Source organism: Scophthalmus maximus, chromosome 19 (assembly GCF_022379125.1).
Source record: "Scophthalmus maximus strain ysfricsl-2021 chromosome 19, ASM2237912v1, whole genome shotgun sequence".
Classification (NCBI taxonomy): domain Eukaryota; kingdom Metazoa; phylum Chordata; class Actinopteri; order Pleuronectiformes; family Scophthalmidae; genus Scophthalmus; species Scophthalmus maximus.
Window position 1 is genome coordinate 17,583,579 of NC_061533.1, and position 16,422 is coordinate 17,600,000.

Consider the following 16,422-nt stretch of genomic DNA (forward strand, 5'->3'; position numbering starts at 1 on the left):
GATAGATAGATAGATAGATAGATAGGTAGGTAGGTAGGTAGATGGATAGATAGATAGATAGACAGACAGACAGACAGATATATAGATAGCAAGGTTGCCAGACAACACAATCACAGTCAGGAATACAAGAAAGCAAACATGATGCTTTTATTGAAACAGTTTACTGATAAATGACAGATGGTTGTCATGAGACGTTCGTGTTTAATCTCAAAAAATCATGGGCTAAAAAGTCATACATGGTACTTAACATTGAATAGCAAGAGAATCCATGCTTCAGAGCAGACAGTCAATTCACAAAGAAATCAGGCAAAATGCCCTTTTGATTTCAATAAAAAATATTAAATCTTTTCCCCCCCACTCGAGCCATCTTTACATGGTACAGGTTTGCTCACTTATTTAATAATATAAAAACGCTTAATACTGATTGTGAAACACCGGAATTAATTTACAAAACATAATAATTATTATTATATTAATAACAATAACAAACAATAATAACAATAACCATTCAATTTAAAAACCAAAAAAACAGAATGGAGAAAACCAGTCATGGCTGCTGCATCTCGGCCCACACAAACAGCAATGTTTTGGGGGGAAAATACCAAAAGGCATTTACATCTACCTGACACACAGTTACACAAACACAGTATCAGGTCGTTGAGTATTTCTCATTGCCATTTACAGTGTTATGGGCACAAAGACGAGACACTCTTTAATCCATTCATGTGCCTCTGCAGGATCACACTCACTGACCCAATCAAATTCTTCTCACTGTCAGTCAAGCTTGGTGGGCCAATAGTGGTCCTCAAAAAGTGCCCTACTCCTCCAGCACACAGGATAGCCAATTATAGATAAAAGTGTAGGACCATTTTAAATGTCTCAGCATTTTGAAGATGGGAAAAATCTCCCAGGTGACAGGAACTTGTATCCATTGCCAGCAGGTAGTCGGATAGAGCGAGCACCAGGGCTACTGCTTGTGGAAATAGTAGGCGACGGGGCCACTTTTCTGGTGTTGGAGCAGTGGTGTCCATTGGAAGAGTTCTTGCTGCCCCTATCCAGTGACTGCAGCCCAAGCTCCCGCAGCTCCAGGCTGTCTTGGGTGTCATTAGGGGAGCAACGGCGTGGCGAGAGGTTCAGAAGGCTCAATACATCCCTACTGGCAGAAGCGAGGGGTCCAGGAGAACCATGGACAGCTCTGACAGGGCCTAGATTTTGCTGTTGCTGGGCTGCAGCATTAGCCCAAAAGGTCTTCAGATTGTGGATAGCTTGGACTTTTTCATCAATGACCCCTCTCCTTAGCCGGTCCAAGTCTGGGGCATCGGCCGATGTAGAGCAGGCAGAGCCTGTGGAGGAGTAGGACAGGGCAGGGGATGGAGCACTACCAGCTGGCGACTGGTGACCAGAACTTGGAGACACATTACTCGGTGAACGAGAAATGTGGCCACTGTATGGCGAGCTTGGGTACTTCAGTTTGAACTGTGCGTGGCTGTCCAGAGTGGGCGAAGGATGGCTTCCCTCCTTTTGGGAAGACTCAGAGACTGCAGGACTATTGTAGCCAGAGCTGATCTTCTGCAGTGAAGAGGAACGTGAGGGAGGCTTGGGTTTTGGGGATGACTGAGCTCGGCCACTCGCACTGCTGTTCGGACGGCTGAAAGCACTAGTTTCAGAAGAGCGGAAGGCGCTGCTCCGAGCTGAGGTCCCTCCAGTGCTCCCACCCTCTGCCCCTGCTCGCTGAAGGCTACCCACAGCCCGTAGATGGCTCTGAGTCTCCTCCAGAATCTTCTGGGCCAGCTCTTGAGGATCCAAAGGGACAGTTTTTTCTTCCTGAGACTTGACAGTGCTGTCGGTCTCGGTACTAGACTGGTCAGACTCACCTGTATCTGAACTGCTCACCTTACCCACCTTCTGGAATGGTGAGTTGGGGCTGGGCACCAGGCATGTTTTGACTGGGGATGTGGGGGTGCTGACACTACCCCTTGACGATACTGATACAGTGTAGCCTCTACCTGCTCCTGTGCCAGACCCACCAACAACCCCCCTGCCTCCACGGTGGTGGCGCTGGCTGTGGCCGGGTGGCAGAGGCAGGGAGTCACAGTGACTTCCCAGCGGCTCGCTGCTGATAATGGAAAAACCCTCGTATTCCTCCTCATCCCCCCGGGCCCCAGCTACTGCAGTGGCTGCTCCATGAGGAGAGGAGCGATTGCGGGGAACATGAGGGTGTTTGTGGACAGAGTAGTGTGCTGTGACCCCACCGCGGTGCCGATGACCAAGGAAATCACACTCTGACTTTGAGGCAAAGCTCATGGTGGAGGCTACAGAGCTGAGGCTGTACACAGAGATTGCATCGGATGCCTGATTGTCCAGGCAATGAGGAGAGAAGGGAAGGCTTGAGTATCCCATTGGCAGGGGGTTGGACACAGACTGGGCAGAAGCTAGAGACTCAAGGGAAGATGAGCTGTCCAGGCTCAGACGCTTGGGCAGTTCTGTGGAGTCTATAGCAAGAAGAGGAGAGAAATGGCAATATGTGACATCTAAAAAGAAAAAAATGCTAAAAAGCTTAAATTGTCTGGGTTATTCTTCAGTAATTTCAAAGGAAACTCTTGAGGAGAAGAGAAATGATACGATGGACATGAGCAAATCAATATACTTACCAAACAGTGCCAACAGAGACTGGAGAGCAAAGTGCAAGGTGCGGCGGTTGGCTAGCTTGCCTGTCTTCAGCGCCACTTCTTCTTGGCCGACCTCACATAAGTCGAATCCTGCACACACACAGAAGGACAACAGCTCTAACTTAGACATCTGTCAGTGTGCCATTGTGCCCGTGAGTCCATAGGCACACAGGCTTAAGTGAGACGGAAATTAAAAGAGACAGGAATGGGTGGTTAACTTAGGTAGCAGTTGACTCACCAAGAGCAGCAAGGAATTCATGGCATCCTGGCAGTCTCCATAGCTGCACACTTATTGACACCTGAATGGGAAGGAGGGAGAAATCCTGTTCTTTCTCTCCTGTCTGGAGTTGGACTAGCACCTGGTGAAGCTGGAGAAGAAGATGGGGAGGACATATAAGAATAAGATGTATTAGTTAGGATATTATTTTAAATATGTGAGCAAACCATTTCTTCATTCTACCAAGAGCTTGAATTATCCAAGAACAATTGTATATAGTTCCTTGCTCTCAATTAATGTAACTTTTGTATCCATTGAATTTCTAAAATATGTCAACCACATCTTGTTATGGAACTACAGTAAAAACTCCCTTTCTGGAGAAAAGGGGTTAATCTTTTTTTAACATGTTTGAGTCCTATTGATTAGTGCTCATGGCAACAGAACATCAAGCAGAGCTGAAAGGGGTTTTACACGTGCCCAGTGAGCACAACTTGCCTGTTTTGTTTGGGGATTAGTTGGAACAGAGACACCTTTGTCAACTTGACGTAACTGTGCAGGATGTACAGTAGAAACACGCCTCTTCACCTCACTTCCCTCTCCGTGATTATGCGGGGTTTGTTTTTACATCATAGCTTTATCCCCTTCTACCACCCTGAAACATTCCTCTTGCCTCTAATGAACCTGCGTGGTAAATCCTTTGATACTCAAAATCCCTCCGATCTGACTGCAGCAACCAGAATTGGGAAAATTACGAGCAAGGCAACACAGAAAATATTTGTTCATCTACACGTCATGCATGCAAATGCTGATTGGAATAAAAACATCAAAAACTTGTCATGCAGCTTCTACACTAGAAGATCGTTATTTTCGGAAATTTGGCAGACAGACATTGCAGAGAGGAAAAAAATGGGTTGAATGGGTTGGAGTGCAGATAGGTGAAGGCACACTTACCATTGCCACCATATTTTTAACAGCCTTCAGACCGCATGTTAGGGGCAGGGGAGAGAGAATATGCTTTTAATTGCATGCACACAGGCCATTCACAAGGGGTACAAGGTTTCAGGCCAACAAGAAGCAAAACAGCAGCAACAAGTAACATACAATTTAACATATTATAGAGTTTGAGGAAATCATCATTCATAGAGTAGGTATGTCGATACCTGATTTTACTACTGATATATTTGCTGTGCTTTTATTAATGTCTTGTTTATGTTTTGTAAGGTGTCCTTGGGTGTCTTGAAAGGCGCCGACAAATAAAATGTATTATTATTATTATTATTATTATTATGTTTCGTGTTCTGTGCATTGAGACCAGTATTTGCACCATGAGGCAAGATAAACTGCTAATCACCAACTAACTGGATAGCCTTCAACTTAAAGCATGTGACAGCCACATGTTACACGTAAACAGGGATAAACCTCGTCAGCATAAGATTAATACTCTATGCTGTCACGAGTTTGGGAACAAGAGAACAGGACTCAGATTGTAGCCGAGACTTGAACGGCTGTTAGTCAGGCTTCCACGCAACATTTCAATGGAGATTAAGCTGGCAGTGTGTTAGCGTGTATCCATTCCTGATGTTATAAAGTGATGTAATGATATGCGTACACAACAAGAGCACTGTGGTACAAAGGTGTACCTGAGAAAATGTAAAGGACTGCTTCAATAGTCCTTTACAATAAATAGTTGCGATGGAATTAATTGTTTGAGCCAAAGACCAATTTTCTATTTGGGGCATAAGATTTGAAGCATCCTGCAGCATTTGCTGCGGCCTACCCGGTTGATGAGCTGCTCTCCTGCCTCTGAAGCTGTGATGAGTTTGCACAAAGCCTGGAGAGCTGGTGGCGGCAGACCTAAGGGATGGGATCAAAGGAAGTTCTTCATTATTCGTATGCAGGGCGCATTTTCTTCACCCCAAACTAAATAGCATTATTAACTAAACAGGTGATATCATATGGTGTAATATGAAACATGGTTGCAAACACAACAGCACTGGCTATGTTATATGAGAAAATCTATGAAAAATGCACTGGAGAAAAACATCACAGTAAATGGACAAATCATTAAAGGAGCAGGAGAGATTCAGATTCTGATCACACTTTGATGTAGAGCTTGTCTCAGGTACATACCCAGTAGTGATTGTAAAGTAGTGCTGCACTGCTGAAGCCTGTCTCCTGGGTCTGCAGTGGGAAAGAAGACAGCAGCAGGGATACCGGTGCCTGCAGAGTCGAGACGGAAGCCCACGGCTATCAGCAGGGCCTGCCAGCCAGGGACACCCCCCACCTTGTTCTCCACACTCTGCTGGGATGTGTACATGGAGTTACGCTGGCCGTTCTGTATCCTCTGAAGAGACTTCTCTACCTGCAAGGAGCAGGGCAGTGCAGCATTAGTATAGCAATGGTTGTGACATTTTGTTTAGTTGGTCAATTTGTGTGCGTGTGTGTGTCTGTGTTTGTTGTCTGTGTGTGTGTGTGTGTGTGTGTGTGTGGGGGGGGGGGGGGGGTCTTACCAGGTGGAGTAAAACTCTCAGAGCGTCACGCACTCGATCAGGATACTGCAGGATCTCTGCCAAAGCTTGGCCAATGAGGGAAGATGGGCTGTTGAGCTTCACATCATTGCCAATCAGCATATATCCTGCACATAAAAAAGGCAATTAAAATAGATCCATAAAAAAGCCATCTTTTTTTTTTATTATAGGACTGTTGATTTAATTCATAAGTGAATGACTTCTCTAACCTGCCCAGTTGGAGGGGTGCGAGTACTGCTTGCTGCTCTGAACAGTCTTCATGGCATCTGCCAGGGCTGCACTAGCCTTGGTCCCATTGAGCAAGGCAGTGTAGAAGGCATGAACGAAAACCTTGGAGGCTGCAACAGGCACAGGCCACAAGGACACGAGAACACACTGGGCCCCAGCAGCCAGGAAGGCCCTGGTCAATCCCACAACGCCGTCTGCTGTGACCTTGCTGCTGGACTCCTGGTACGAACTGTAGCCACAATGACACACACAACATCAGACATTGAATAAGGAAACAATAATTATATATATAATTATTTAAATTGGTTAGCCTTGCCAGTCCACTTACCCCAGCACGACCAGCTTGACAGGCAACCTCAGGTCCAATATATCTGCAGCTGTCAGGAGGAACTCCTGTAGAGGTGGACTGTCACAGATACTCTCCACGTCACTGCTGTCGTCCTGCATGTGGAGAGTCTCTGGGAGGGTGTAGCTACTTCCAGTTGAGCCCTTCCTGCCTCTGCCGCTGCTGCCTCTCCTCCCACCTGCACCTCTACCCACCGTTCCCACTCCCACGCTGGCATTAGCCCCACCAGGCACGCTCTCAGGGTTCGGGGTGAGCACCAGAGCTGCCAATTTCCAGGAAATGTGGGTGGCAAAGTGGGCACACTCAGCTTGCGTCAGGGCACTCATCACCCTCTCCTTGGTCGCGGAGGGGCCAGCCAACGGATGGCATCCTAGCAGTTCAGCCACCATCAGAGCCTCCTCCTCGGCAGAGGGCATGGGTCCCCACAGCCAGCGATCCATCACAGGTGAGGGCAGTCGAGGGTTCCCCACTACCGCTGCCATCGAGACACCGCCACATGGAGCCGGTCCTGCGCGCCTGGAATGAGCCTAAGAGCACAGCGATAAGGGTTAAATCCTAACGCTACAATCTGAGGACAGCAGTCCAGGAATTCATTAAAGATGATCTTAAGAAACAGAATTTGTGGCAAAAATCCTCGTCAGAGTTCAAAATGAGGAGCTCAACCTTTGCACTGGATCCGAGACCGTGGATCGAGGGAACAGCGATGAGGCTGAAGCGCTCATACAGGTATTCATTCGAAGAGCTTCCTTTTAGCAGGGCGAAGGGGATGAGGTACAGTTCTCCCTCCAGCACCATCACCAGTTGTCTGTGTCGGCCAACGGGCCCACTGGAGTGCATCAAGCCCTGTCAGACAAAAGGATGATTATGAAAATACATTCAAAGTGTGGTGTTTTTCTATCGCATAAACGGATTTCTCTCTACCACACAGCCACATCAACGGGCAATGGCCCATAGAGGGAGTACTCACCCCCTCCATAGGAGCGATGAGCAAATCATAAAGTGCCCGGAGCGGTGGTTTGCCGAGGCTGCCGGAGCGGCGAGGCAGGGACGAGTTACCATCTTTGGCAGGAGACATGGTGTTGCTGAACAGGCTGGTCATACTCTGGCAACTCCTGTATAAACACGGCACAAAACAATGCATGTGAGAACAATGTTTTCATTTTCGGGGAGAATACCTTCAGAATTGTGCAGACAGTTTTAGGCGGTCACACCATGCATGTAATACAGTAATAACCCCCAACAATATATCTACAAACAACTCTTGATCCTTTTTTTCTTTACGTTAGAAAATGAACTTTCATCATCCAGTTCTACAGATATCTAAGACATCAGTCTAAGCAGGCTGTGCTTTTGTCCACATTAGTTCCCTTGACAAACCTGAATAGTCCTACATAGAAATTAAGAAAGCTTTGGCTGACAATACAGCATAATAATTAGTTTGGAATCAAACTATTACTCTATTCTGAGTAGAGATTTGAATGGATTTCAAAATGTTCATAAAAATGTATTTGATGGTGTCACTAGAATGACTCTATCAACATATTCTTTGGGCTACTCAGTTCTAGTCTGTTTTTTTCCTTCCAGTCACCCCTGCTTTGTAAAAAAAAATTTCCTGCATGTAAACATGAGATCGTGTGCATTAAACTGCCCTCTAACGTCAAACAGCTCGGTGCCTCTTGATGAGCTCCCCAGATGTGCTGGGAATGCGGTTGACTAGGTCCATGCCTAACTAGTGTTGCATCAGATACTGTACGGCTCTACCGAGGCGCAAACTGCCACTGTGGATTCCACGACTTTGCGAGTGGTAGTGGCACAAAGCTGCAGTGGAGCAGAGTTGGAGCAGATTCTCAAACATTGAGGCTCGTCTTTCTTCGTCTGACATGCTCGCACTTCCAATCCAAGCACCAAGTGACAGGCAGAAGAAGAAGGCGGGTGAGTCAGATGTACTGAAACAGATGGCCAGATGCAACAGCTGTGCAGTTTGTGAACACAAAAAATGGGGGAGAACATGGAGAAGCAGTCCCAGTCTTCTGGGCCGCACTATGTATAATTTCACACGACTTGAAGCTAAACAAGTAAAAAATCTTGTGTGAATATGTTCAGCTCCACTAGATGGCAGTGTTGCACTTTGGTACCCGGGGGGGGCTTGTAGACACATGAAGCAGTGAATGCCATCAGCTTGCCAGATAATCAAAACTCAAAGCTTCCAGATTATGGGAGAGGGGTTCGCAAGTGCCTTCGTTTCTAAAGGGAACCGAAATAAAGTAACAGCCCAGCATGTTCGAGGAATGTCTGCTGTGAGACGGGAGTGACAGCAGCTCCCTGCTCCCGCAGAGAGACACAACTGAGAACTGTGCTAATGGTGGCTGTGGGGGTGAGACGCCTTTGGTGCTGTAGGCACACAGGGCCACACTTTGTCGTCGTGCTTGTCACTTCTATCCATCTGTTCCATCAGCCGGAGTCTCCTCCGGGCCCCAGCAGACAGAAATCTCCCCTGCCCTCCGTGTAGCCCCAGGCCAGGCCACTGGCTTCCCTCCAGCCTCCCAACACTCTGTCTCTCTCCCAAGCCTTGGCATGAGCCTCCATGGGAAAGCAAACAATCGTTTGTTAGCCTGACATGAAGAACGAGAGGGGAGGAAAGGGATAAGCCGAGAGAAGGTGAGAGTCAAGTGTGGTGGTGGGGGGGGGGACATCGAAAAAAAGAAAAAGACTGCGAGCCGTGAGGCTGAAGGTGAAGTAGGCCGAAGGTCTAGTTTGGTCTGCAGTTGAAAGACTTGCTTTAAGTGGGATCTGAGGGGGTGACACAAAGGTAAAAGAAAAGTTTCCCACTCTTTTATAAACTGTCCTAATTTCTAGCTCTGATATCAATTATTGCATAGGCTTGTTGCTACTCAGCCCTTTCGATGGAGGAATCCTGTTCTCGCAGTGTTTACTTCGTCATTACTGACAACCTCATCAAGATCATCAGACAATCTCATTACGCTATCACCGTGCATAAAAACGTTTTCAATTACACACTGAGGGGGATTAGACACGAGGAGACTTTCATTATCACCTTCTCACGGTAATCCTCCCCAACCCCCCTGGTGAAGATTAGATCTCAGTGTTAAAATAGGGCGATCGATGATTACACCAAACGGTGATATCGCAACCGTGAGGCGCAGGTCTTTTACTGCTGAGCGTATTGTTCTCGTACCTATTTTGATTTAAATGTCATTCATTTAGAGTTCATTACATGTTTCCCCTTTCACTTAATTCTGAGTAATTGTGGAAATACTGCACAGTCCTCACACCGCTAATATCTTAAATCCTAACATGCTAAAGGAAACCGATAAGCGAAACCCCTTGAAAAGTACATACATTTACATTAACTGACATCAAACCCCAAGATGTATGACTTGAAATGACAATGAGGTTTTCTTCCCCTTTTCTCCAGCTTCAGCATTGTGATAGACGATAGGCTCTTAAGCATGGGGAGCTTTAGAATTCTGAGATTTTTTCTTTTTTGAGACCCAAAAGAATGAGTGGATTATTACCGGCAACCCATTAAAGAGGCTTAATGAGCACCAAGACTCAATTAAAGCTGGAATTACCCTCTCATCAAAGAGCAGCTCAACTGTGGACGAGGACAGGGAAATATGACCCAGACACACACACACACACTCTCTTGGTGTGTATTGCCAATCAGCGCAATGTAAATGAACGCTTTGTATAGAATCACTAAATAATACTCAGAAAAAGCCACTTGGAGAGTTACGGACATTTTTTGCATTCATAAATCTGCACACAAAGACAGGGTAAACATCTTAAAACCACATGGGTCTCAATATTGCGCGCGCGCGCGCGCACACACACACACACACACACACACACACACACACACACACACACACACACACACACACACACACACACACACACACACACACACACACACACACACACACACACACACACACACACACACACTGGTTTCAGCAGCTTGGCTCTACTCAGTCTATTTAATAAGAAGGATTCACATCCTGCCTGTGCGCTGGCTGAACAATGGAGAAAAGCCTCCTTTCACAGATGAACCACAATGCCTTTGAATCTCCCAACCCAAGCAGATATTCTTAATCTTCTTTTTCTTTTCTTTTTTCCTCTTTTACAGAAAGTAGGTGTGAGTAGATGCTTGTTGATTTGGGCCTCTCTGTGGGAACATCCAGGTGCTTTGCAACAATCTCCTACCTGTTGAACAGGTTGTTTCTGGACACCATTCGCAGGAAGCCCGTTGGATCAGTGACTGAGTTAAGCTTGTTGTTGAGCTCCTCAAACTGTTGGTCCAAGAAGTCTCCTGCCTCACTCTCTGTCTCACTGCTCGAACACCCTCTGAAAGAGAGAGAGAGAGATGGAATTAGACTCATGCAATGAAATGTTGGCAAGAGAAAGGCACTCCAGCAAAGTAGACAATACACAGACTTAGATTGTTTCTCTGCGGATAAATCAACCACACACACTCCTGATCTGCCCCGAAATACATCCCCCCCCACACACACACACACACACTTGGCCTAATTTCCCATGCCTGGTCCAACACCCTGATGGTAAGCAGAGCTAAATCCTTTCATTAAAATGCTGCCGATGTTGATCCAGTCAGTGGGGAGTCAACCACTCCCACCCCACCATCACTCGCTCGCCACCACTCTCCCCCATCGCTCTCTACATGCTTGAATCTCTCTTCTGAAGTCCCCGTATCATGTAACACTTGTGTCAGCGTCTTGCTCTCACGCTAGATAAGTTCACACTTACACCATGGTATCTCTTATCACCTTATGCTCACATTTTTATTATTTTTTTTCCAAAAATCCTTGCAGTATTCATCATATTTGAGATTCATTCTGCTGGGGTTGATATAACGACAGACCTAGTACATAGTACATAAAATCCATATATTAATACGCAGATTTCCCCGTCACAAAGGCTGCATCCTCCCCCTCTCTATATCATCCTTTCGTTCACGCGCATGTGCACTCCCCATTCTTTTTCTGTGCCGCCTCCCTTTCTCTGCACTCTGGAGAATGAATTGGCTGGTAAGTGGTGCCATATTGTGCCCATCCAGGCGCAGTGGTGTGTATGCAACTTCCTATTGGAGTAGTAAATGAGCTGCTAATGGGGCAGGAGGGCCAGGATGCTGGGGTGGCAGGGGGCTGGCACTGGGCAGACCAGCTGGGCCCTATGGATCAAACACCAACTAGAGAAACAGGGCTAATGTCAAACATGGTGTAGACCCATGGGTGTCAATGGGGGACATTCACTGTCATGTCAACATATCTAGCCTAATTTCCCTCAGGCTACGCTCCCTGTTGTCTGTCTTTATTCATCAGCCTTTGATTTTATCACCTCAACTCAGCCGTCTTCCCGGTCTTCATTGTGCTCTCAGTAAACCCAATACTCTCTCCCTTTTCTTGTCAGGTTCGCTGTTTGTTAGATGGGTTCAACTGCCTGGCTATCCAAAGAGCCATTATTCCGTCTCATTTGTTCCCACTGGGGAGAGAGTGGAGTACTTGAGGCAGGTACTGTAGAGGAGGCTTGTCATCACAGGGTGCAATGGGGCAGAATAACACTATGTTACACACGGACTCTGGGTGATAAAATAACCCTTCTTCAGCCAACTTTCAGGAAGACAACTTTTTGTCAAGCGTTAATCTTTGTGTTCTGTGTTGCGACCACATTTTTGTTGATAAATTGTTGTTTGTTGTGTTTACAATACCTTCAGATGATTGGTTAACAAGGGTACTTGTGTGATCTGTTCAGCCTTTCCTTAAATTTTCGGTCGATAAACGTTAGCAGATCGCAACTAAAAGGAATGTGTGGGGCTTTCTTCTGTATTTAACATCTGTATCATGAATTAGAGGGAATAATCACAATTATTGGACCATAGCAGAGGCGATAAATTCATTTGCATGCAAGAAAAACTATGGGTCCATATAAGGTCAACATCATACAATGTTGCTACTCATGTCACTTCAATAATGTTGAATTCAATGATTCATATTACTTGAGTGGCAGGAAAGGGATTGTTAAAAACTCCATTTTATGTATGCTATAACATAATCCACGAAGCCACTTGTTTGATAGAAAAAAACAACTGATACACTTTTGCACATGTTCTGGTAATTACTATCAAAAAGGCATTTTCATGGAATGGATAATAAGCTCATGAAACAAATGAAGAGTTTTCATTTCATAGTGACAGCGGTAAACATCTCACCGGCTGTAATAAGACTCTACTCCCAGGGCCTCCCGGGCACTGGCAATGTGCTGCTCCAACGACGAGCCGCTGAACACCCCGCTGCCGCCTCCCTCCTGGAAGTCTGACCCTCCTTCCGATAGGCCCTCGCCCAGGTACACCTCATGAAACTTCAGGATACCTGTGGAGTGAGAGGGGACACATGGGAGGAGGGGTGGACCAGTTCAGCTGAAAGCTGTGGGTGAGGCCACGTGCAGCAGAGCATGTATGGAGCAAAAATGAATAAAACAAATAGTGCTCAATAAAATATAAGAGAAGGCTGTCTGCGCCATCTGCGGCCCGCCTTGAGAGCTCCGCTGAGTTCGGAGCGGCAACATCAGAGGGGGGTTGGGGAGGGGCGAACCGAAGGATGGAGTGCAGGCTCTGTGTGTGTGTGTGTGTGTGTGTGTACGTGTGTGTGTGTGTGTGTGTGTGTGTGTGAGTGTGAGAAATGTCACAGAATTTACACAACTGAAATAACTAAGTAATAAGTAATATTTACTAGTCCCTTTTACCGATTGCAGGCTGTTTGGAGTGGGCCATGCTCACGTGCCAGCTGGAGGCCAGTGAATGCCAGAAAGTGACAGACAGACGATTAGTGAGCAAGTGGCTCCCTCTTAGCCCGAGGCAATATTCAGCGCTTTGAAGATCTCCACCGGTCCCTGTAGTGTTCCTCCCCTCCATATGACTAGTGCTGGGGGGGGTCAAGTTCCTGCAGTTGCCTGGGAGCTAATTTTCAGGCCTGGTGGCACGGCACTTGGGTCATGGCTCTCTTTACAGCAGAGAACAGGAAGAGAGCCAAAAACACAACTAACTGCAATGTAGCCGAAAGAGTCGTGCTCTGAATTTCACCCGAAAGTGGAATTTCATGAGTCATATAAACAAAGGGCCTCTGAACCTCTTTGCCTGCACTGATGTTCACGAGTGTGTCAACGCAAGAGACAAAAAAGGGAGAAGCGAAAAAAAGCACAGCTCTACCAAAAGAAAGCGAGGAGACAGGCAGAGAACAGAGAAATTATGTTTTTGATTGGGTGTAACGGCAAAGTGTTTTCCTGTTGGCGTGTGTTGTTTGGCTGTGTCACTATCAATTTGCACGGTTCATTGGCAGATGCCTTCTGGGGTGTGGAGCGAGGCAGGGGGCATACCTAACAGTGGAGTGGCAGGTGGCACTGCCACTTGGTGTTAAAGCTGGCCTTCTTACCCCGCAGCAGAAAACAAGCTATAGACTCTAGGCCTTTTATCCGCTTTGATTCCAACGAGCAAATGTGTGTATGTGAGTGAGCATGTGAGCACATACTCGCACCATCATAGCTGTTACGGCTTTAAACAAGAGAGCTGCCTTAATTCAGGGACAAGAATATTTTAGCAACTGGTGACCATATATTTATGTGATACAATCAATACAATCTTTGTAATATTTTCTTATAAAAGGTGTGAGGTCTGCAGCTTAAATGTGTTGAACAAAGATCTCTGAGAAATGTAAATGGTGTAAATTTGCCAGTGTATCATCGTTGCAAATAATTTGAAATCCATCCAAATATAATCGCTCAAGCATATATAAGCTGTTTTTAGGCATGAATCGCCTGCAAGCAATTTTCCGAACATTTTCCGGAGTTTGCCGTTCACATATGAGGAACGCAGCAGTAGATTGTCTACGTCACAAGAGCCGGAACTCAGGCACCTGGGTAGACATTTTTCCGGTAATTTTACTAGGGGGCCTTGCAGGAAATGTTCCGGACAATGTCTGGAGCAACATTTGCTGACATTTGCGTTCTCACATACAGCCACTCGGGAAAAGTTCGAGAAAAATGTCTGGACTTTAGATTAAGACAGCCAGAGAGAATAAGACAGCCAGACATGATGGGATTTCATTAGCGAGTCAAATCTTACCTGCTCCCGGAGCCAGCAGCCAGCTGTACAGGTAACCAGCAGCCATGGAGAAATAAAGCACCAAGGCCCTCTGGCTGTTGACAGTGTCCAGGATGTGCTCCACTGTGACTGGGGTGTAGGGGTCTGAGTCCTGCTGGCCTGTCTGCCTCTCAACCAAGAGGTCGGCGAAGGCTCGCGTACGACCCCGCTCTGCCACTGCCAGGGCCTCGTCGTGGTGACCTGTGGTGTTCACGAGGTCAACGTTTATCGACAAGTCAATCCTAAACTACATGACATAAAAAGGTCCAAAAGAAAAAAAAAAACATTCCCTACATGGAGGGATGAGGATACGAGAGTGTGAGTGACCATACCTAGGCTGACGAGGACCCTCTGGAGTGCCTGGTAGCAGGACGTTTGCAGGTCAAACAGGGACAGTTTATAGTCTGTGCTGTGCTGGGCTTCGTGGCGGATGGTTTCAAATAGTGCGGACGCCCGGTAGAGCTAAGGGAGGAACGACGACACTCAGTTTTTTTTCAGACAACATCTGCTTGTTCCTTAACAAATTGAAAACTACAACATGACTCTTTATCATTGAGGCTCAAGGGTGGTAGTATGTACATCAAAAGGCAGGCCATGATCCTGTCGTGTCTCTGTTGTAGGTGTGATTCAAAGTGAGGTAAATCATACTAAATTGTAAGCAGTCATGGAGCTCTAGGAATTTTGACTACTCTCATGTCTGCCTTATTAGACTAGATGTGAAGATGGAGGGTCGATTTTGGCCACTAGGTGGTAGCATCCCACCTCACTGAAGAATATTGATCACTCTCGCTGCCTTCCAATTATGCTTCTCTCTCTACAGAGGAAAATACCGTAATGTAGCCTGATGAATCGCCATTAAACACAAGTAAACCTCTCCTCAGCTCTTATTTTCCTGGATGTCGGAAAGGGCAATGGGAAGCTAAACCATTACCTGGGCATCACGGAGAGGCAGCGCCCAAGGAAATAAATGCTTTGTGGACTCAATAGGCCCGTCTGTGTTATTTGGACCTTTCTATTCAGAGCCAGACATTGGATTGGGGGAAAGAGAGGGACAATGGAGGGGTGGGGTGCCAGGCAGTGTTGCACATTGGCCAGGCGGACCCGGCCAGGAGTGCTGATTCATGGGAGGCTTTATTGATTTCCTATTTCTGCGCCTATGGCAGCCCTGTAGGATGACTGGGACTGCTATAGAGCCACTCTCCAGGAAGTCCGGGGCCAGCAGAGGCGGCAGAGCACTATGCTCACACTGCTCGACCAAGTTCACACGAGACAAAGAACTGCAGCGGAGAAACGGTTGCCAGTGTGGATGAAATGGATTCTATCTCCACTGTGATAGAGAAAGAAAGAGAGGACGAGCGTGAGCACACACACACACACACACACACACACACACACACACACACACACACACACACACACACACACACATATGCACACTCTGTATCTCGTCTGACATATCCCAAGGTCATGCAGGAAAAGTGTGTCAGAGGGAGTGAAGGGGGAGAGCAGCGATCAGCAGAGAATCAGTGAGCTTTTCGCTGCATTTGCGCTAGTAGACGGAGCTCCTAGTCTCACGCTGATTTTGCTGATAGGGCTGTGGGCTGATTGCCGCACTGCTAGTTTAATCTGTTAAGCTCGCAGACATCCCTTTAAGAGTGAAACTAATTTCTCACAGCGCCTCTCCTCTGGCCTGAACCCCTTTCTGGCACAGATGAAAGGGAAACAATCCCAAATGTGCCGCGTCCGCAGCGACTTGCTCGGGCACTGTTAAAAAGTCAAATCCTCTACAGTCCTCAGTTGCCGTATTTTTGGATAGAACTGTCACGTTGTACCGTCACTGACACTAACATGGCTTTTATCTGACATGTTAAGTGAATGTCAATGTCACACAGAATCGACAACGCAGCCGTCGCTGCTTACACGCACGTACGCCTAATGATTTTTGTAGAATAACCTACCTGGGGAACCCTCACCCTCTGATGATATCAGAGATTATAAAAAAATCTACCATATATAGACCACTGATATTTCAGTCGACGTGGATTTATCAATTGATGTTCTCCCTGTATTATGAACGGGGGCTCTGCTGAAATAGCTGATTAGAATCAGGACACATCGACGGGTGCGAACATCAGGATCATGGCTGGGGTGCGAAACAACAATTGGGTTTAAATACGTGGAGAGCGAGGAACGTGAGGTCGAGCGCTCGTGTTCAGCACCTATGGATGTTTTATGAATTTCAATACAAGCTACTACAA

General features: G+C 46.7%; 1 protein-coding gene across 3 annotated transcripts in view; it reads right to left on the bottom strand.

The window, feature by feature from the left end:
* Positions 1 to 123: 123 nt before the first annotated feature.
* Positions 124 to 16,422, bottom strand: part of LOC118314092 (tetratricopeptide repeat protein 28-like) — a 164,502-nt gene continuing 148,203 nt past the window's right edge. For 2 of the 3 annotated variants that reach the window (XM_035640234.2, XM_047329207.1), the window contains 15 exons: positions 14,497 to 14,626; positions 14,147 to 14,365; positions 12,239 to 12,398; positions 10,216 to 10,356; positions 6,956 to 7,100; positions 6,652 to 6,831; positions 5,971 to 6,515; positions 5,624 to 5,871; positions 5,397 to 5,521; positions 5,017 to 5,248; positions 4,664 to 4,740; positions 3,838 to 3,861; positions 2,908 to 3,037; positions 2,652 to 2,759; positions 124 to 2,492 (listed from right to left, as the gene is read on the bottom strand). In XM_035640234.2, coding sequence (XP_035496127.2) covers positions 880 to 2,492; positions 2,652 to 2,759; positions 2,908 to 3,037; positions 3,838 to 3,861; positions 4,664 to 4,740; positions 5,017 to 5,248; positions 5,397 to 5,521; positions 5,624 to 5,871; positions 5,971 to 6,515; positions 6,652 to 6,831; positions 6,956 to 7,100; positions 10,216 to 10,356; positions 12,239 to 12,398; positions 14,147 to 14,365; positions 14,497 to 14,626 — 4,077 coding nt within the window. In that variant the 3' untranslated portion in view covers positions 124 to 879. The remainder of the gene's footprint in view (positions 2,493 to 2,651; positions 2,760 to 2,907; positions 3,038 to 3,837; positions 3,862 to 4,663; positions 4,741 to 5,016; positions 5,249 to 5,396; positions 5,522 to 5,623; positions 5,872 to 5,970; positions 6,516 to 6,651; positions 6,832 to 6,955; positions 7,101 to 10,215; positions 10,357 to 12,238; positions 12,399 to 14,146; positions 14,366 to 14,496; positions 14,627 to 16,422) is intronic. The other variant, XM_047329206.1, reaches the window with a different exon arrangement.